This window comes from Microcebus murinus, chromosome 14 (assembly GCF_040939455.1).
Source record: "Microcebus murinus isolate Inina chromosome 14, M.murinus_Inina_mat1.0, whole genome shotgun sequence".
NCBI classification, from domain to species: domain Eukaryota; kingdom Metazoa; phylum Chordata; class Mammalia; order Primates; family Cheirogaleidae; genus Microcebus; species Microcebus murinus.
The window spans coordinates 53,065,404-53,085,756 of record NC_134117.1 but is presented as its reverse complement, the minus strand read 5'-3'; the positions used below and the strand labels follow the sequence as shown (position 1 = coordinate 53,085,756).

At 54.7% G+C, this 20,353-nt stretch overlaps 1 protein-coding gene across 2 annotated transcripts in view; it reads right to left on the bottom strand.

The window, feature by feature from the left end:
- ADAMTS14 (ADAM metallopeptidase with thrombospondin type 1 motif 14) overlaps positions 1-20,353 on the bottom strand; it is a 75,325-nt gene that overhangs the window by 30,420 nt on the left and 24,552 nt on the right. For both annotated transcript variants that reach the window (XM_076010074.1, XM_012762608.2), the window contains exons 3-4: positions 14,414-14,570; positions 7,642-7,832 (exon numbers count right to left, since the gene is read on the bottom strand). In XM_076010074.1, the coding sequence (XP_075866189.1) occupies positions 7,642-7,832; positions 14,414-14,570 (348 nt within the window). The remainder of the gene's footprint in view (positions 1-7,641; positions 7,833-14,413; positions 14,571-20,353) is intronic.

Genomic DNA, 20,353 nt, shown 5'->3' with positions numbered 1-20,353 from the left:
CCATGCTCTTCTTCCCACCACTCCCCTCTCCCCGTGCACTTCAGCCACCAGTCCTCTTCCACTCATAAGCAGAGGAACCAGCCCACAACTCACAAAGGGACTGCTGTCCATCGCGTGGAGAGGAACAGCACTTCCAACCACACAAGCGTGACAGTCCCACAAAAGGGGAGAGCCAGGAGAGGAAGTGCAGACACGCTCCCGTGCTGACACCACCCCCGGCCCCGGGCCAGCCAAGGACGGAGCCAGGCTGTGGGCACAGAGCCGCGGCAGCAGGAGCCACGTGCACCACGGAGCCCCAGCCCCAACCACCCTCCCCGGCGCCCAGAACTGGCAGCTGCCCCGGTTCATGAATGGGTAGGCTCAGAGCGGCCAGCATCGGGCTCCCGCCACGGGCCTCCCTGGCGCCGTGTCTGGATCCAATTGAGGAGCAAGACCAAAGACCAGCACCCGCTGTGGGAAAACGGCTCCCGCCAGCACCCCACCACAGGAATGACGACAGTCCTCCTTCCCACCCCCAGCCCCGCCTCCCCAGCTGGAGCAAAGGTTTCATGGGAGCAAAATGCTCCAATGCACAATGTCCTCCTCAACCCACACACCCCGGACTTATCTTAGGAGGGACTGTGGAATGGAGGGGTCGGGCAGTCAGTCACAAATGCATACTCCCCAGTGGAATTCCTACCTAAGCATTCTTTGCCAGTCATTGAAATGATCATCGATGATCATGCAATAGAAATGACCCTTAAATAGCCCTGACTTCCCTGCCCCTCCAACACCAGAACACGACCTACTGGGGTGTGGCCAGGGTTATAGACCTCCCTGATGTGTGCTGTGACTGACCAAGGACAGCGACAGGCAATGCACACTCTGCACAGCCACATCTGTGCCCCACGCATACACATGTGAGCCTACCGTTCATCCTGGGGGCAGAGGAAGAGAGGAGTCACTGGGGCATTTGGGTGGTGGCATCTGCTGCGGCCCCTGAGCATTTGGAAGTACCCCAGAGCTGCTGTCATCCCCCCCACATCTCACCTGCAGGATGGACCGTGCAGACCGCTGCTGGAATTCTGCCATCTTACTCACTTCTGTCCCTCACTCAATTGGCCAAATCTACCCATCAAGGCCTCCAATGCCCCTTGCATCCATGGCTGCCATCTCCAGCCCAGGATGTTGGGGGTCTTCACAGTGGGACTGGGGGCTGCTGCCTTTCTGGGCAGGAGGCAGAACTGAGCCGAGCCCAACTGGCCCACACTGGTTGGGGCTGGGTGGGACCTCCTGGTGCACCTCCCACTCCCAGGTAACTGGCCCACATGCAAAGGCTAAGCAAGTGGAAAGGGACATGCCACCTAGAGAGACCACTCAGCACTGAGAAGTGACCTGGAGACCCAGGTTCAGGTGACTGGTGCACCGAGCTCTGCAGCACAGACCCCACATGCCACACCCCAGGATCTGGAGAAAAAGGGGCGTCCGCACGTGGCAGGAGGGCTCAGGGATGTCTCACTGGAGGAGCTGGGATGGTCCCTGGCCAAGAAGCTTAGAGCCCTTAGGGAGAGATGGCAGAGGTTTGAGCAGGCAAGAGGAAGGCAAGCCACGTGGAGCTGCCAAGAGAACCCTGGGGTCGTTGGCAATCAAAGTAACTGAGACCAACAGCTTTGGTCTGAATGTCTGTGTGCCCCCCAAATTCCTGTGTTGAAACCTAACCCTTCAGGCGATGGTATGAGGAGACAGGGCCTTGGGGCAGAGCACTCCTGAATGGAATCCGTGCTCTTATAAAAGAGGCCCCAGAGAGACCCTCACCCTTTCTACCATGCTCCAACGCAGTGGGAAGGCACCATCTATGAGCCAGAAAGGGGCCTCTCACCAGACACCAAATCTGCCAGCCGCTTGGCTTGGACTTCCCAGCCTCCAGCACTGTGAGAAATAAATTTCTGTTGTTTATATGCTACCCAGTTTATGGCATTTATTCCCCATCTGGCAGGGAATTTCCTCCTAGCCAGTGCTCACCTGCCCCCCGCCGTGAGGAACTCACAGCAGCCAGAAACCTCTTCTGGGCCAGTAGCCTCATCCAACCTTCCCATCCACCTCTGCCCCTTGAAGTGTCACTGAGCATGTCTGCTCCCTTCCTGGGGACAAACAGTGACCACGTCTCTCAGTCAGAGACGAAATCTCACGGGCAGCAAGAAAGCAAGCATGGCTCACTTGCTGAGCAAGAGCCACTGGGTTGAGAGTCAATTTTCAGCAATGGAAGACACTAAATTAACACTACCAAAGCACCGTGACAAAGAAGCCACCAACCTAGAATCCTATACCCAGCAGAACCATCTTTTAAGGATGATGCTAAAATGAAGATATTAGCAAATAAACAGAAACCAAGAGAGTTACAGACACCCCACTAAAGACACTGCAGAGATGGAAAATGACCCCAAAAAGAAAGCCTAAGGTAAAGAAGGAATGAATAGTTTTGAGGCTGTGATAGGAACTGGGTTCAGTGGTGAGAAATAGTTTGGTCTTTTCTTATACTAAATAAGGATAATAAAAATAAAGTGCTTCTATTTTACCTGTTTTCTCCTCTGTTAAAAGAAAGGTAGGGTTGGCCCTGCCATTCCCAGTCCCCTGGTCCAGTCCTCTGGGATCCTAGCATGCTCACCTGCCCAACTGCTACTGTCCCCAGCCCTTGGGCAGGAACTCGAGTGGCTTTGCTTCAGCTAGAGCTTCCTGGAGGCTTTGCACAGGCCAGGGCGGTGGCTGGACAGGGCTGCCATGCCCAGCCAGACTGCACACGCTGCCTGGCACATGGCGCCACAGCCAGGAGGCGCGGCCACCTGGGAGGCCCAGGACCCCTGCCCCTCTGGAACACACATACATAGGAGGCCCCTGACAGGCTCCAGCCTGGCTGTGCACACGGGGCCAGGCCCTGTTAGCCTTGGCCCTCCATGGCTGCCTCCCAAATGCCGGGGCCAGGGTGGAGGCCGGGGGGCCAGCTCAGGGGAGGTCAGGGATTGCTTCCCACTGGTGGGCACAGGCAGGACGGCTGCAAGGCACACCCACCAGGCAGAAAGGAGCAGTGTGTCCAGTTCCCGCACGCCTCACCTCTGAGCCAAGTCCAAAGTCACCCCTGCCAGGACCCCCAGGTAGGGTTCAGCACACGTATTGGCCTGAGATAGCCACTGGGTGTGTACCAGAAAAGCAAACAAAAGTTAGGACTCTCTATGGCCAAGGCGAGAAGCAGCAGCAGAAGGGGAGGATGGGTAGAGAGTGTGGGATTGGAGGGAGGCTTTGCTATTCCCTGAGCACCTACTGTGGGCCAGGCACTGTGCCAAGCACTTGGCGTACAGCTGCACAACAACCTCCTGGGAAGAGGAATTATTCCTGCCTCATAGGCAAGAAATCTGAGGTTCTGAGAGGTTAAGTAACATGCCCAAGGCCACACAGCTGGAAGACAGGAGGCCAGGATTTGAACTCAGATCGCTGTGACTCTAAGGCCTCTACTTTTAGCCCCTGTACTCAGCTGCTGTCTAGGACCAGTTTCTGTGGCAGGGCGCTGTGGTGGGCTTTCTCTGGCCTGAAAGAGAATGCAAGGAGAGTTCACAACTCAGAGGGAGAAGGCGGGTCGGTGCCCTGGGCCCGCAGGTCTAGCTCGGTGGATCACAGCCTCAAGAGCAGCAGGTAGGGTGGAGCTCCGGGGCCTGGAGTTTGCAAGGCAGTGGTGATCGTGAACTGATCGTGAACGTTCAGCTCCATCAGCACTCTTGGGCTCTTCAAGTCTGTATTTCCTCCTCCTTACTTCAGGAAATGTGGGGCTCCTGGCTAGGGTGGGGATATGGAAAGAGTCCTTGTCCTCAAACAACTTACAGACTTACGGTGATGAGTGGCACTGGTGAGACAGATAAAGACAGGCCAGCGGGGGCGAGATCAGGGCGGGCCAGAGGAGCCAGCGGGCAGCAGGGAGCCCTGTGCTCCTGGCCCCTGAACCCGGGGCAGCCTGGGGAGGGACAACGGTGGGGGGAACGCCTTCTAAGTCAGCGATGGAGAGGAGAGAATGACCCCAGGGCAGGAAGAAACAGGCAAAGGGTGGGAAGAGAGGCTGGCTCCAAAATGCCTTGACAACATTCTCTGGGCCTTCTGGAACCTGCCTTGGAATAGTCTCCTTCTGTCAAACGTGTACCCTGACTTCTGGTCCCCAAAAGGCTTCCTTGGTTCCAAATGCAGGTGGAGGTGGGTTTCCCACTCGAGGCTTGCCAGGGAGCAGCGGGAAGAACCCCTCCCTTGGCAGGCTTCCTCGCTAAGGTTACCCTCTGTCCCCGCTTTCCACGCTGAACTCTCTAGAAGAAAGTAACTGCATGCAGCCCTTGGAGTGGTCAGTAAAATCCACCTCCTAAAGGATGGAGAACCTACATAAATAATTTGGGATTCTTCTGCATGGAGAGATGCCCCTTCTCCCCCGCTTATTTATTCAATTATTTATTTATTGGCATGTTTATTATATATTCTGGGTTATAATTCAATACTACACAATTCATTCTGCTGCTCGGACTGTCCCAGATTTGGCCATGGAGAGCTCTTTCAAGTCCCTCTTTCGGTCCCTTAAATACACCCACTGTTCTGTTTTTTTGTTTGTTTTGCACTTTGTTGCCTTCTGGAACTACAAGATGCTCCAGGCTCATCTTTATATTCCCTGCCCACGTCCTAGAGTCAGCCACTTCTCCAAAGCCCGCCAAGGAGAATGGCATGCCTTCCCCATTTTCATGGTGAGAAAGCACGCCCAAAGCCATAGAGAGGTTTGCCCAAGGACGGCAGTCACAGCCAGAGTCAGGCCCAGGCCTCCGAAGACCTTCCCTGGGCACTTACTGCCTCTGAATATGGACAGGGGGGGCGGCCGCGATGACCTCTCCTGCCCTTTCTCAGTCCCAGGACTGAGAGTCTCGACAACAAGGTACATGGTGACTGCAAATCACATGCTCCAACATTCAGCACGCCTGAGACACACTGCATTCCATCTGTCTGAGAGGTGCTTTTCACATTTACAATCACTCTTGGCCAGGTGGCACCTGTCATGTGGCTGCCACCGCCTGTGCGAGCAAGAACTTCTATGTTATTCCTGGTGGCTTCTCAACCACAACCCCACATCATTCGAGTAATGAACCATCTGTGGAACTGAGGCTTGTTTTTGCAGCCAGACTAAAGCTTCTGGACCAGGAATCTGTCTGTGATACTAGGCACACAGCAGGCGCTCACTAAACGCTGAAAACTACCCCTTTGTGTTTCAAAGGGCTCAAATGGGTCTCTAGTCCTGAGATTTGAAGAAACCTTAAGGAAAGTGACCTGGTACAGATGAGTAAACTGAGGCACGGAGAAAGACAAGTCTCCCCAGGGGCCCCCAGCCTGTGAGGGAGGGAGAGGGAGGCAGTCTTTGCCATCATCTGGAGCTGCATTCACGTTTACAGCACGTCCCCAGGTCAATGCAAAAGAAAACCGGGAGGCAGGGCAAGCCGACGGGTTCTCACAGCTGCCCTGCCAACCGCAGTGCCAAGGGCCTCATCAGATAACGTTGAGTGTTTCTCTAACGCTCTGGCCCCACCTCTGGGTTAGCACAATGGGACCAGCCATCCCGGGAAATAGATCTCCTCTCTCTGACCCCACCAGGCCAGCCTGGCCCTGGAATCAGGATCAGAACGGGTCCCGGGCAGACAGGCCCTCCTTTTTATGGGTTCGATGGAAATCCCCTAAGGGAACGTGAGCGCCGAGCATCCCAGCCAAACGAAAGCTCCCACACAATGGACGGGATGAGCTGCTGGCCCCCTGGGAGGGCGAGGTTGCCGCATCCACCTGCTCACCTCCCTGGGCCGGAAGTCTGGCTGCCCGGGGAGCTGGGCCCCCGTGCCCCAGAGGAGCTGGGCTTCCCTAGTGGGCAGCTCTGCCTCAACGGTACCCCTCACCCTTGCCAGCCCTTTCTGTCCCCACATTCACGGAGCAAGGCAGCATCGAGCAGAAGACCCAGACTCTAACGGCCTTCTGGAACCTCAGAGAAGACAAGACTCTCCTCACCCACGTTCTGGTAGGTTGTGAGAAAGAAGGAGGAACCAAGACTATCCAAACAGCAGTCTCCACAGCAGGCCTTCATGTCATGGTCTTCAGTGGAAGCTGATGATGCTCCCTGGCCAGGACTACGGGTCATGGGTCAGATATCGAGGGTCAAAAGTCAGAATGTGTTAATTTGGCCAAGAGGGTGAGAATGGGTCACGAGTTTACCTTCCTCTAAGAGTAAAGTCGTGGGACGTGAGGAGGGACACCCCCCACAGGACAAGGGACAGCTGGATGCTGGCCTCCATGTCATGAACCTCAAGGGCTTGGAAAGAGCTTCCCACCCATGCCCACCACTTCCACAGGGTCTGTTCCTGCTCCGGATCTGAGGGCCTAACTAGCCCCCCGGGCAAGCCCTGGGAACACCAACTTTCAAAAGCACACTCCGCTCTAGGGAAGCACACGTCTCCTCCTAGGACCCATCGGAAGACCTCTTCCAGTTCCCGAGGGAAGCTGCCCAGTTCTGCTTCGGGAACAAGTTCCTGTCCACCCTCCCCCCCACCTTCCACACTTTGCTGCCTCCACCCCTACACCTTGGAGGTGGGTTTCATGTCCTGCTATAGCCCCAAAGAGCACCCCTCCACCCCCAGGATACTCGGCTGACCGTCTCTGAACCAGATCAGCCAGGAGGTCTGGCAGGGGCTCTGCCAGGAGCACCCAGTGGCCAGGACCCCACACGTGAAGCCCACCCTGGGGACTGGCACAGGGCCACGGCCCTTCCAGGACACGCTCACATACACTCATGCTCCTGGGGCTGCCCCTGGGGTCCCGATCCTGGCGTGTGAGGACCCATGTGAGGTTCCCATCTGGAACCCCAGAGTTAGTAAAGTTTCATTTTAAGCTAAAGATATTTGAAATTCAACAAATACAGAAAAGAGGCATCTCAGAGCTTCCCTTATCTGAATAAAAGCAGCAACTTCTGGCAAATGAGGCTCCCAAGAGTGCCCCTCAAGAGCAGGTCACGGCCATAAAGAAGAGAGGCCACCCGACCTGCACAAGCACACGTCATCACAAACTTTCCATCCCCCTCGTTCTCCTCCAAACCCTGTGTCTTTCCTAAAGACCCTATCTGTCCTTCCCATGGAAGCCTTGTCTCCCCTCCCTTCCCTCCCTACTAAATGACCGTATGTCAGCTGCCCAACGTCAGCCACCCCTTGGAGCTACTTGTCATCGAACACTCCCATAAGCAGGGAACTGGTTACCACGCTCTTTTCTCTTGCTAATGTGTCCTTTGTTAGTTTAATTCACAGGCTCTCTGGTACCAAACATAAGAAGATGGAGACAATGTGGTTTCTCCTCCCTGACCCCTGGGTCACCAGCCATGGACAGCACTCCGACGTGGACAGGGCAGCGCTCAGATCCCAGCCCCACCGCGGAGCAGCCTGGAGACCAGCTCAGGCCTGCCACACCACGGAACCCACTGCCCGGGACATGCCCGCTGGGCTAAGGAGCCAGCCGTGAGTCCCCTAAGTCCCCCATGGAAAACGCCCGCCCTGAGAAGTCTTCCGTTCAGATCAGAACCCAGGCCCAGCCCCAGCCAGTCCCAGGACCCAGGACACTCACGATGTTCATGAGTGTGAGGACATAGTTCTGCACGTGCTCCTTGCCGTGGAAGCGAACCACCGAGTCGTCCACCGCCAGCAGCACCTCGATGCTGTAGCTGCCCGCCTTGGCGTGTCGCCGCTTCCTCTCCGCTTCTCCCAGCTGGTCCCCCACCAGGCCCAGCAGGTTGGGAAGGTCGCCCAGGCCAAAGGCTGGAAGCAGGATGGGAAGAGAGCGAGGTCAGACCCACAGGAGGGGCTGTCACTATGACACCACCCACGACCACCCCTGCCCCATCACGTGCGCCCCTGTCCTGCCTCTTGAGGGCTTGTTCTGTATCGTGTCAACACGTGGGCAGGAGCCCTTTTCCTGCTGCGAGGGTGCGGCCAAGTCTTTGGGGCAAGGGGGTAGCAGAGGGGTGAGGGCTGGCCCAGAGCTGGACGTGGGTTGCAGGACCACTCGTCCTATCTCACTGTGCGTCCCCAGCCAAGTCCCTCTGCTTCTCTGGGCCCCCTTCTCCTACCCTGTAACATGGGGATAAATCACCCCTGCTCTCTTGCCCCACAAGGTTGCTGTAAAAAGCAAAGGTGGCAGTGAGTGGAACCATCTTCATAAAGGAAAGCATCGTGGTGGTACCACGGCCTACTCAGGGCATTTGAGGAATCCCTAGAATACCCCTGTGAGCACTGAGCCTCTCAAATCCATCCCAAGCACCACCCAAGACCCCAAAACTCCCCATCGCTGCTTTGCCCTTTTGGCTAAAAGCAAAAGATTTATTTATTTAACTAGCATTTATTAACTTATGCAATCTAGGTGTTACCAAACCATTTTGGGGCCAGGCTCAGTGGCTCATGCCTGTAATCCCAGCACTTTGGGAGACCAAGGCAGGAGGATCACTTGAGACCAGGAGCTCAAGACCAGCCTGGGCAATATAGCAAGACTCCATGTCTACCAAAAAAAAGACATTTAATATTAGCCAAGCGTGGTGGCATACACCTGTAGTCCCAGCCACTCAGGAGGCTGGGGCAGGAGGATTGGCTGAGCCCAAGAATTCAAGACTACAGTGAGCTATGATGGTGCCACTGCACTCCAGCCCAGGTGACCATAGCAAGGTCCTATGTCTAAAAAGAAAAAAAAAATTTAAATAAAAACATAAAAGAACTTTGTCTGTAAAGGACCAGCTAAATATTTCAGGCATTGTGGGTCATGGAGTGTCTATCACTATTCAGTTCTGCGGTGGAAGCACAAAATAAGCCACAGACAATACATAACCAAATGAGTGTGTCTGTGATCCAATAAAACTCTATTTACAAAAACAAGGGGCAGACCATATTTGGCTCTGGGCCTTAAATTAAGTTTCCTGTCCTTAATCTAATCCAATCCAATCCATTCCTTACAACAACTCCATCAAGTTACTATCCCCATTATACAGGTGAACAAATTGAGGTTCAAAGATGTCAGGCAGCATGTCTAGGTCTGTCTGAATCTAAAGCCCATACTTTGAGACATCACCCATCTATACTGCCACGTAGAAAGGTAACACCTTACACTATTGTCAGTCATTTATGCCACGGCCTGAAGGAAGTTCAGAGCAACTCTGGGGCGGACACTGTTGGGAAAGCTAAGAGGCAGGACAGGAGGCTGGGGTCTCTCAAGAAGGGTTTGGAGCCTTTAGGTTTAATGACTTTCTGATTGTCCCGGTCTGAAGTTTTAACACTCATACCTTTTATTTCTAAGAATGTTCATTTATCCAGTTATTTGAAACCCCCTATACAATAGGCAGGGGCCGAGGTCAGAAAGGTGCTATCACTACATACCCCCTATCACGCAGTGTGGCTGCAGAGGGGTCCCATACTTTTTAGATGGATGGGTGCTGAAGACGAGGCCCCTGGCCTTGAGCCCACGCCCTAGCGGAGGTGACGGACAAAAAATCAGACAGTTCCAATATAGGAATGTCAAGGGCTACCTACAGCAGGACTGACTAGAGAGGCCTCCTCACGGGAGACCCAAACCAGGAAGCCTAGAGGAGGCTTCAGGAGGAAGGGCCAGCTCAGCTGGGGCTGAATGGGGACCAGGAGACAGCCAGCTTTAGCCTGGAGAGCAAAGGGCACCGCACCTGCAGAATCCATCGTGCAGGGACGTGGAGACACCACCCACACGTGGGTGATCCTCTCGGATGAATCAACGGGTATCTTTGCAGAGACCCAAGTTGTGCCTCTACGCTGTCTATCTACATGGGAAACTGAGGAACTGAAATCTTAGGACGTCAGGAACCGTGGGGCTTGGCACTACTATTTCTTTCTATTTCCTTTGTGGTGAGTGGTGCTGTAATACAAAAAAAAATCTAGACTTAAGAGTTGGGAAAATGTGTGGCCACTGGCCTTTCAGGGAAATCGGAAAAGGGCAGCTAGCCTTCTGCACAGCCTGGCAGCCAGGTCTGTCAAAGGGAGGCTCAGAGAGGTTATATGACTCACCATAGGTCACACAGCAAGTTAATGGCAAGAACCCAGAATGTAAAGTCAGGTCTCCCCCTCCCCCATTACCACTCCATCAGGGCCCACCCAGAGTGCTCTCTCAGCAGACAGGCAGGGGAACGGGGGGAAGGCCCACTGACGTCACCCTCTTCTATGTGTCCCTCATCCTTCAGGCCAGGAGCACACACCTAAGGGCAAAGCAGGGCCAGCCAGCCACTGGCAGGCTTCCACGGGCCCACCCAAGAAGCCCCAAGCAAATGTAAATGGTGCAGCTGCTTTGAGAAAACTATTTTCTCAAAAATTCCCTCGAAAAGTTCAACCCGGAGTTACCGTATGACCCAGTAATTCCACTGCTAGACATAGGCCCTAGAGAACTGAAAACATACGTCCACACAAAAACTTGCACGCGAATGTTCACAGCAGCGTTATCCTAATAAGCCAAAAGGCAGGAAGGACGCAGATGTCCACCCACAGGTGAGTGGACAGGCACAGTGCACACTGCCTGGGTGAGGGGCACACTTATATCTTTGACTCCAGCAGTCCAAGGGCAATCCATGTAACCAAAACATTTGTACCCCTGTAATATTCTGAAACAAAACAAAAATAGGAAAAAGAAAAAAACAGATGAATGGGTAAATGAATGTGGTGTATCCATGCGCTGGAATATTACCCTGTCATAAAAAGGGGTGGAGTATTAACACCTGCCGTAGCATGGCTGAACCTTGGCAATACGCTCAGCGGAAGCAGCCAATCACAAAGGACCACGTGCTGTATGATTTCATTCATACGAATGGTCCGAATGGGAAAATTCTATGGAGAAAGACAGAAAGTAGATTAGTGGTTGTCGGGAGGGCTTGGGAAGGGAAAATAGCAGTGAGTGTACAGAGTTTTTTATGGGGGTGATGGGAATATTCTGGAATTATATAGTGGTGATATCATAGCATTGTGAATATAGTAAAAAAAACTGAATTATATATACCTTAAAATGATTAAAATAATGAATTTTATCTCAATTTTTTTAAAAAGTAGCCGCAGCAACAGCCCTGAGCCCCAGCCTGGCCGGCTGCCCTGAGAGGATGGGAGGGCCGAGGCTCTGGGCACAGGGGCACGAGCCCCACTCAGGTCCTCAGGAGGGACCTGGGGGTGGAAGGGCGAGTGAAGAGCAGGACCGTTGTGCGCGGGAGGAGCCGGGAGCATCCAGGGTCCGGCCACGGGAGCGCCCACCTCCGGCCCCTCAACCGCCCCGTTTCTCACCGGAGCCCCTGAGAAGGATCACTTAACGCTCCTCTGGGCCCGTGAAGGACGTGTGTGCGTGTGCATGAGTGTGTGTGTGTTTGTGTGTTTGAGGGTGTGTGAGTGTGTGCAGGGGTGTGTGTGCATGGGGGTGTGAACGTGTGTGAGTGTGGACGTAGGGGTGTGTGTTTGTGTGGGTGTCAGTGTGCGCTTGTGTCTGTGTGCGAGTTTGGGTGTGTGGGGTGTGTGTTGTGTCAGTGTGCGTGCACGGGTGGGTGTGAGTCTGCGTGGGTGCGTAAGCCCGAGGGTATGGGTGGGTGAGTGTGTGTGCGCGTGTGAGCTTGAGCGTGTGGGTGGGCATGTGTGCCAGTGTGTGAGCACGCGTGTGAGGGCAGCGTGTCTGTGTGTCCGTGTGGGTGTATGGCCGGGGCGAGTGTGGGTGTGCGTGTGTCACAAGTGTGCACCTTGGGAAGCAGCAGCTGGGGCCAGAGCCTGAGTGCCAAGGGGAACAGTCCCCGCGCCCCAAGTTCACGGCACACCCACCTCAGACCCCTCAGCCACAGGGGAGCCGGGCAGCAGGCCCCGCCCCAGCCTCAGCTCAACTGGAGACCCGCTGGGACACAGCCGCGGACGCCGCCTCCCCTCCTCCAGGACAGCTGGACACATGCCTGGAGGGAGGCGCGGCTGTGGGGACCCAGACATGGACACTTGGCACCTGTTCTCCTGGCCCCCAGCTTGGGTGGGAGACGGGACAGACCCAGGGCACCCGGGGTCTGAGGGCCCAAGGGTAGGGACACCTGCGAGGGATGGGGACGGGCAGAGAGAGACTGCTGGGAAGCCCTGCCCTGGCCGCCAGCCCGGCTCCCAGGCATTCCTGCCCCGAGAAACACACCCCAAGGGCTACAGTGACGCCTCTCGTCTCAGCCGAGCCTGCGGACAGAGACAGACGCACCCAGAATTGCTGCTCCACACGCCGGGCTCGGACCTTCAAAGAGAAGTGTGAGTCACAGATTTCCAAGAAGGTCCTCTCTTGCCCCTGGTCTTTCCCGGGAGGAACACGCAGGGGTTCCAGTGGGCAGCCCGAGGTGAGGGGAGAGCTGTGCCCACGTCACCCTGGACCTGAACCCCAGCTCCGTCTGCTCAGAGCTCTCAGCATCCCAGCCGCCCACCGGGGCTGCACTTCCCAAGGGCTCTTCCCCACAGGGGGGATTTATGGTCTTTTGATTCGGAACTGGCCTCAAATAAAAGGGAGCCCAAGGGTGACTCGGCCCTGTTCCCAGCAGTGGTGGAGGGAAGGGTGCTCTGAAATCCACACCTGTGCTCGGAGGCCCGCCCCCCACTCCAGGCCTGCAGAGCCATCCTGGCCCTGGTGGGGACTTCTCTCCTGAGTGACACTTGGAACGCAGCTGGAGCTTGAAAGCACATGTCGTGTGTGGGGACAACTGGTTTCCAGGGATTCCCTCACGCTGGGCCCAACCCGCAGGGCCCTGGCACAAGGGTGTGGCCACTTACTACCGGTTGCACCCCCGGCCTTCTCATCTCCTCTTGCCCAAAGGGTCTTTGTGACAAATCGGAGTTTCACTATGAAGTTGGCCCTGGGCCAGGACCAGAACCCGTCACATACACCATTTCACCCGCCCAACCACGGGTCCCGAGTGTTGCTGCTCTGCAGCCTCCTATACTGGTCACCACAGTGCGGGGACACCGTTGTCCCCCTAATATGTCAGTAGCTGTCCTTAATAACAATACCATAATGACAGCTACCATTTAGCAAGCACCTACTATGTGCCAAGTTCCATGCTAAGATGTTTATATAACAACCTTTTTTTTTTTTTTTTTTTTGAGACAGAGTCTCACTCTGTTGCCCAGGCTAGAGTGAGTGCCATGGCATCAGCCTAGCTCACAGCAACCTCAAACTCCTGGGCTCAAGCAATCCTGCTGCCTCAGCCTCCCGAGTAGCTGGGACTACAGGCATGCGCCACCATGCTCGGCTAATTTTTTTTATACTTATATTAGTTGGCCAATTAATTTCTTTCTGTTTATAGTAGAGATGGGGTCTCGCTCTTGCTCAGGCTGGTTTCGAACTCCTGACCTCGAGCTATCCGCCCGCCTCGGCCTCCCAGAGTACTAGGATTATAGGCGTGAGTCACCGCGCCCAGCCTATATAACAACCTTAACAGGAAGACATTGATCATCTCCACTTGACTGATTAGGAAAATGAGGATCAGAGACATTAAGTAACTTGTCTAAGGTCACACGGTAGACCAAGTCAGAAGCAGGATTAAAAAATGGTCTATTAGGCTGGGCGCGGTGGCTCACGCCTGTAATCCTAGCTCTCTGGGAGGCCGAGGCGGGTGGATTGCTCGAGGTCGGGAGTTCGAAACCAGCCTGAGCAAGAGCGAGACCCCGTCTCTACAATAAATAGAAAGAAACTAATTGGCCAACTAATATATATAGAAAAAATTAGCCGGGCATGGTAGCTCATGCCTGTAGTCCCAGCTACTTGGGAGGCTGAGGCAGCAGGATCACTTGAGCCCAGGAGTTTGAGGTTGCTGTGAGCTAGGCTGACGCCATGGCACTCACTCTAGCCTGGGCAACAAAGTGAGACTCTGTCTCAAAAAAAAAAAAAAAAAAAAAATGGTCTATTGGACACAAAGCTGACCCCAGTGCATTGACACCAGGCAGCCTCCCTACAAGTGCCCCAGAAACTTCCTTCCTGGGGCTCCTACAGGGTTTAGTTAATTTTTGGAGGGAAGCACTAACTGCAGCCATTCTGCCTTCTGCCTTGGCTCAGAAATAGCTTCGAGAAGCAACGGTGAGCCCCTGAAAGACCTCTGGCGTCCTGAGGCCCACAGTTCAGGACACAAGTGGCTCTCCTGGCCCCTAATTCTAGCTAGTTACAGTAGCTCCTAGAACCTATTGGGGCTTCCCTGCTAGTACACCAGGTATTGACACATGTGGCCCAGCCTCATTTCACAGATGAGAAGACTACGGTCAGGCACTGAGAGCTTAAGGCCGGAAGCTATCTAAAAACACCCCAGCCGTGGGGACAGAAATGGCGCTCGGGGCCCCTGCCCGTGGCCTACCTTCATTGTGAAGGTCCCGGTGGGGCTCCGCCCACTCCTGCTGGACGGCCTCCCGGCGGTACACCACGTGCGTCCTCCCGACGGCCTCCTTGTCCTGCTGCCCCCGCTCCAGGGGCTCAATGAAGTAGTCAGTGCTGTCTGTGCGGATGAGGCCCGCCTGAGCCGGGGGAAGGGGGGCAGAGAGAGAAGAGGCGTGAACACGCGGCACACGCCAACAGGTGAACACGTGGCGCACGCCAACGCAAACGCGTGTGCAGCCCCTTCCTCCAGGGCCTTGGTTTGCAGGGAAGTGGGGGGGTGGGTACAGGCAAAGCAGGTCCACTTTGTGGTGTGTGCCCGTGGGGTGCCACATAAAATGTCATTTAAACAAAGGGTCCTGCTGCTTTGAAAAGGGCAGAGGCATGAAAGCCACTGCCACAAGGAACATGCGCACACACCGAGGCACCACATTCCAGGGCAAAGCACAGCACAGGGGCTTGGCTTCACCTACAGGAAGACAGGAGGGAAGATCCTAGCGACAAAGGCTCCCTACCCCAAGGTGGGTGCCGGGCCCCCACTCCAACACAAAGGCTATTGTTTGAGGTTTACAGCACGCATGCATGCACACGGGAGTGCGGGGAGGGGGCTGCGGGGGGTGCTAATGCCCACTGACAAGGAAGGAGCCAGGATGGTGCACCAGGAATGCATGCTCTGGTTTTAGTCTAATTCGTTCCCTGCATCAAAATATTCCCTTAAAACAAAAGTCAATGTTGGCCTTGGAAATAAAAACACAAAAATATACCATCAGCCAAGCCCAGCAAATGTGCTACTACCCCCCAGTGAAGGTGGTGAGCACAGAGGCCAGCGAAACGCATAACTAGATGTGAGTTAATATGTGTGTGCCCGTGTGTGCACACACAAAAACACGTCATGTCTGTAAAGCGGTGAGACCTACCACAGTGCATGGAAAATAGTAGGCAATATTTAACAAATAAATATTTGCTGAGTTCCTTCACTTATTCAACAAATATCTATTGAGTGCTGAGCACATGCCAGGGGCTGGGAGTGCAGCTGTGAACACAAAGCCTTGAATGAAGGAGCCATTTTTATACGTCAACTGGACCCTCCCCATTTGAATTGGAACCCCGGCAACTTTCTGCAACTCAATCCCACCAATTTGCCCACCTCGGCCTGCTCCGAGGTTGCCCCTTATAGAGCCCCCTCCAAGACGACCGAACACCCACCGCTAACCCCCAGCAGCGGCCAACCTTTTTCATGTCCCTTCCAACTATTTCCATTAATCAAACTGAAAACACCATTTGGGATCAAAACCAAGACGGGCGCCTCTGCCCCTTGTAAATAGACCCAATCAGGAGCCCAAGGCGTGTTCCAGGCAAAGACGGCAGCATTACCGGAGCCAGTTTGAGGCTTCCCCGGCAACCAGTTTATCAGTGGTGCTCAGCTGCCGGCACAGTGCCGAAGATGCGCTTGCTGAAATGTCACACACGCTGAGCACGTGTTCATTCACCCGGAGCACAGTGGCCTCGTACCTGCTCCGTGCCCGCCGGGGCCGGGGGACATACACAGAAGGCCCAGCCTCCGGCTGTGAGCTCCTCAGGGTTAGAGGCACCGAGGATGGCGAACGTCCTGCCCGGTGCTATGGAGGGCGTGGACGTGCGTCCCAGAGGGGCTTCCGTCTGTGTGTCCTGAAGGACGGGTGCCCTCAGGCTCCTGGCACAGGGCCAGAAATTCAACTCAAACCCCTTGGCCCGAAGGGGGATGGACTGGCCCTGCGGCCCCGTGACACAGGGACTGCCAGCGAGAGACCCGCCCGCCCTGGCTCCCTCAGCACCCTCCCCTCGGCACCCTCTGCACCAGCTGCTTCTCCCAGACAGGCTCCGTGTCCCCTGTCCAGGAGGGCACACCTCCACTCCGCCTCCGGAGACAAGCAGACTCTCCCTGCATAGCCTCATCCGGGAAGGCCAAGGGAGAGCTGTGGGCTGTCCAGGTTGGGTCACACGGTCACCCAGGGACTGGCAACCCTGGCTAGACCCCCACAGCTGGAGGAAGGGGGATGACTGCATCCGAAGAGGAGGGAAATTGTTAGGGCGGCAAAAAAAAAAACCACTTGAGAAGCGAAGGGCACTCCTGGTAGAGGGACCCCTGGGCGAGGGAGGAAAGACAGTGTTGGGGACCACAGGGGCATTCAGGCCACACCCAAACCTGGACAACCACAAGTGGTGACCAGATCCAAGGTCCTCTGCCACTGCAGCCCCGCAGAACCCCCAAAGGAGGCCTGTCTCCCAGGGCACTCAGGGCCTGGGGCAGAAGGGCCAGCTGGTGGCCTCCAGGCCCAGCGCACACCTCCAAGGCCACTGCAGCTCTGCCACCTGTGAGGAGGCTTCACACCTCGAAAACACTCCCAGTGAGCGGGCCTCTAACTTTTGCTTGGATGCCTCCAGCGACAGAGAGCTCCCTCCTTCAACACATAACATGCTCTGTGTAGGGGCACTCCTAACATTTTACTGGGCTGAAACACACTTCCTTACATTCCATCCTTTATAGTTTTATTACCTTTGTGATTATTAGTAACAGTACCTACCACTTATGTATCATCTTATTCCATCTTTACGGCCCTGTGAGGTAGGCACTAATATCAGACCCACTTCATGGATGAGGAAACAGAGGACCAGGAAGGTTAAGTAATTTGCCCACAGTCACCCAGCGAGTAAGTGTCAGCACTAGAACCGGATCCCAGCTCTGCCTGGCCTGTAACCACTGCGCTCTGTCACTTGGGTCATCCCTGGGCCTGTTTCTGCCCTTGGGGGCCGCTTGGAGCAAGAAAACACTCCTTTCCTACCCCCACCTGCAAGTCCCTGGGCCCCTGGTCTGCTCTGCTCACTTCCAGTCCTGGGCAAGACCCGCCCCTGCAGTCAGACGAGGGAACAGAGGAGACAGCACTCGGCCTGCAGAGGGACAGTCCCCTCCCACTGCCCCTCGGCCTAAAGGGATTCTCACCCCCACACGCCCCATCCTCCTCAGCTTTTCTCCAGGAGATGTGGAGTCCCGGGAGCCTGGGTCTGCTCCAGCCGCCACACCCTCAGGCCTCTCCCCAGGGAAGGGTTAAAAAAATCTCTCTCCCTCCCGCTCCACCCTCCCTTAACTGTTTAGGACAAGAGAGTTAGAGCCAAGCCCAGTGATATGCAAGTGGGAAATAAGTTTCTACACTTCTCTGTGACTGTGGATCCTATCGGCCCCCCATGGATCTAGGGCAGAACCTCCCCAGAGACTGCCCTTGTCCCCATCGTGTCTTGTGTGTTGTACCCAGGCCTTGACAGGTGGCTCTTGTCCAGGTCTGGGCTCCCCCAGGCCTTGGGGACCCTCCTCCCGGAGAGAGGACAGGAAGGCAAGCTTGGCCTCCGGATCAGGAGGCAGGACAGACTCAGTCCCTTGCCCTCAGACCTCAGTTTCCCCATCTGCACAGCAAGAGGTTTGGCCCCGGTTCCCTCGAACCCCTGTCCTGGCCAGGAAACCAGGCACCACCCGGGCAGACAGACTGGCAGTGAGAACTTTCTGGCTCTCTGCCTCCTCACTAAATTACTCCCGTCTCTCAATTTACGAGATGTTTATATTTCTGAAAAGTGGTAGCTCATTTTAAAGCACTAAAATCAACTCATATTTCTGTATCAGAGAATCAAGAAAAGGGGGGAAATAAATCCTGGTAGGCTAGAAAATAAACGTCAGCCATATCAATTTCCACCCACACCTCATTCTTTTGCAGACAGTAAATAAGTAGGAAATATGTACTAGAAAGGTTGTTCACACAATGAAAACAAAACAATCATTCATTACGTCCAACCGAGCCACGTACGGCAAAGGTCCTCAGCCCGTTTCTCCAAATGGAAACTCCCCAATGCACCGGTCTGACCACCCTCAGCCACGCTGTAAAACCCCCTAGCGTGGCTGCTTCTGCAATGCCTCCCCTGGGGGGTTGTGGGTGGCTGGGTGGGTAGAGAGGGAGGGAAGGGCTGTTTGAATTTCCCAGTGTGGCTAGTGACATCGTTTTGGTTGCAAAGGTGACACCTTCTGCTGCCTCTTCATCCAGAGGCCTCCCGGCCACGCTGAGGTTTCCCAATCCAGGTTGCCTTCAAGGGAAGTCTCCAAATTTAGGGTGTCACTCCAGGGCACCCGAAGAAGACAGTCAGGTGGCAGCTGTGGAGGTGAATGCTGGCTTAGAAATCCCCAGGTGTCCTGCCACGGGCCGTAACAAGCAAGTTCAGTTGGTCACCGGCTGCTGTCTACTGTCAGGGTGACGTCCCAACTATTTCAGCAGGTAACAGAAGCCAAATTGTTTTGAAGTTATGTGTGTATACATGCATGCATATATTAATATGTAAATGTGTTTATTCTCAGACGGCACGTGTGTGCGTGTGAACTGGGAGACCAGGATATGCTCAGCCAACAGCAGATCTCCACGGAGGCCACAGAAGAGAGCCCCAAGGACAGGAAAACGTGTCCTCAGGTGGAGCGGAACCCTCATAGGCTGCTGGGGGGAGCGGTAAATGGTGCAGCCACTTTGAAGATTGTCTGGCAATTCCTCAAAGGATGAAACAGAGTTACCATATGATCCAGCAATCCCACTCCTAGGTGAGCACCCAAAAGAAAGGAAACATATGTTCACGCAAACACTTGTACTCAAATGTTCACAGCATGACTCATAGTAGTCAAAAGACGGAACAAGCTAAATGGCCACCAACAGCTGAATGGGTGAAGAGAATATGAGTATCTGTACAATGGGTATTATTTGCCCATAAGAAGGAACGACACACTGGCACATGCTACAAGATGGATGAACCTTTAAACATGATGCCAAGTCACAGAAGCCAGACACAAAAGTCATATGTGATTCCCCTCACATGAAATGTCTGGAAGAGGCAAATCCACAGACACAGAGAGTAGATTCCTGGTTGCCAAGGGCTGGGGGAATGTAGGATTAGGGGGTGATAGCTAAAAGGCATAGGGTCTCTTTTTGAGGTGATGAAAATGTTCTAAAATTGACCGTGGTGATGATCGTACATATCTATGAATATAATTTTAAAAAGCCACTGTGTTGTACACTTTAAATGGGTAGATTGCATGGTATGTAAATTATATATCAACAAAGCTGTTTAAAAAAAAAGGCAACATGCAACATGCATGCAGGGCGGTGAGGGACATGCGTGGAGATGACACACACTGAGATGAGACATGCTGCAGCAGACAGCAGACACTCATGCACAGAGAGACACGCATGCAGCACGCAGGCTACCCGCTGCCATGGAGGCAGGAGTCAGCGTGGCTGGGATGAAAGCCCGCCGACACTCAGATCTCACATAATTCAAACCTGATGTGGAAGCCCCAAGCCACGGGAGCTCTGCTGGAGGCTGGGGATGCCAAGTCCTCAGCCCAAGCCAAAGAAAGTCTGAAAGCTGATTCTGACTGAGCAGCAGCCTTGGGGACAGGCAGGAAGAAGGAGCCCCTGGAGGATGGAGCCGAAGCCTTCCGGGCTTGTCCTCGACTGGCAGGCCATGCCACACCCCACACCGGCAGCACTAGACCTCCCAGAGCAGGCCAAAGGCTCAAAGAAACACCAGGAAGCAGAAGGCCTCCACCAGCTGGAAGTAGTTATCTGGGAGGACCACTGGGCCTCAGTTCCCAGGGTCATGACCTCTGCAGGCCCTCCCACCCTGGGAGGTGCTGGGTGAAAGGCTACTGAGGTCTGGCTGGGCCTGGCCCATCTGCAGCAAGAACCCTTCTCAGGGAGAAGCACTATGGTGGGTGTGGTGGGTACATGCAGAGACCCTGGAGCCAGAGAGTCCCTGGTTTCAAATCCTGGCTCTGCGACTCTCAAATCACGCAATCTTGGGCAAGCAACCTGACATCCCTGTGCCTCAGGATTGTAACACCCACCTAGTAGGGCTG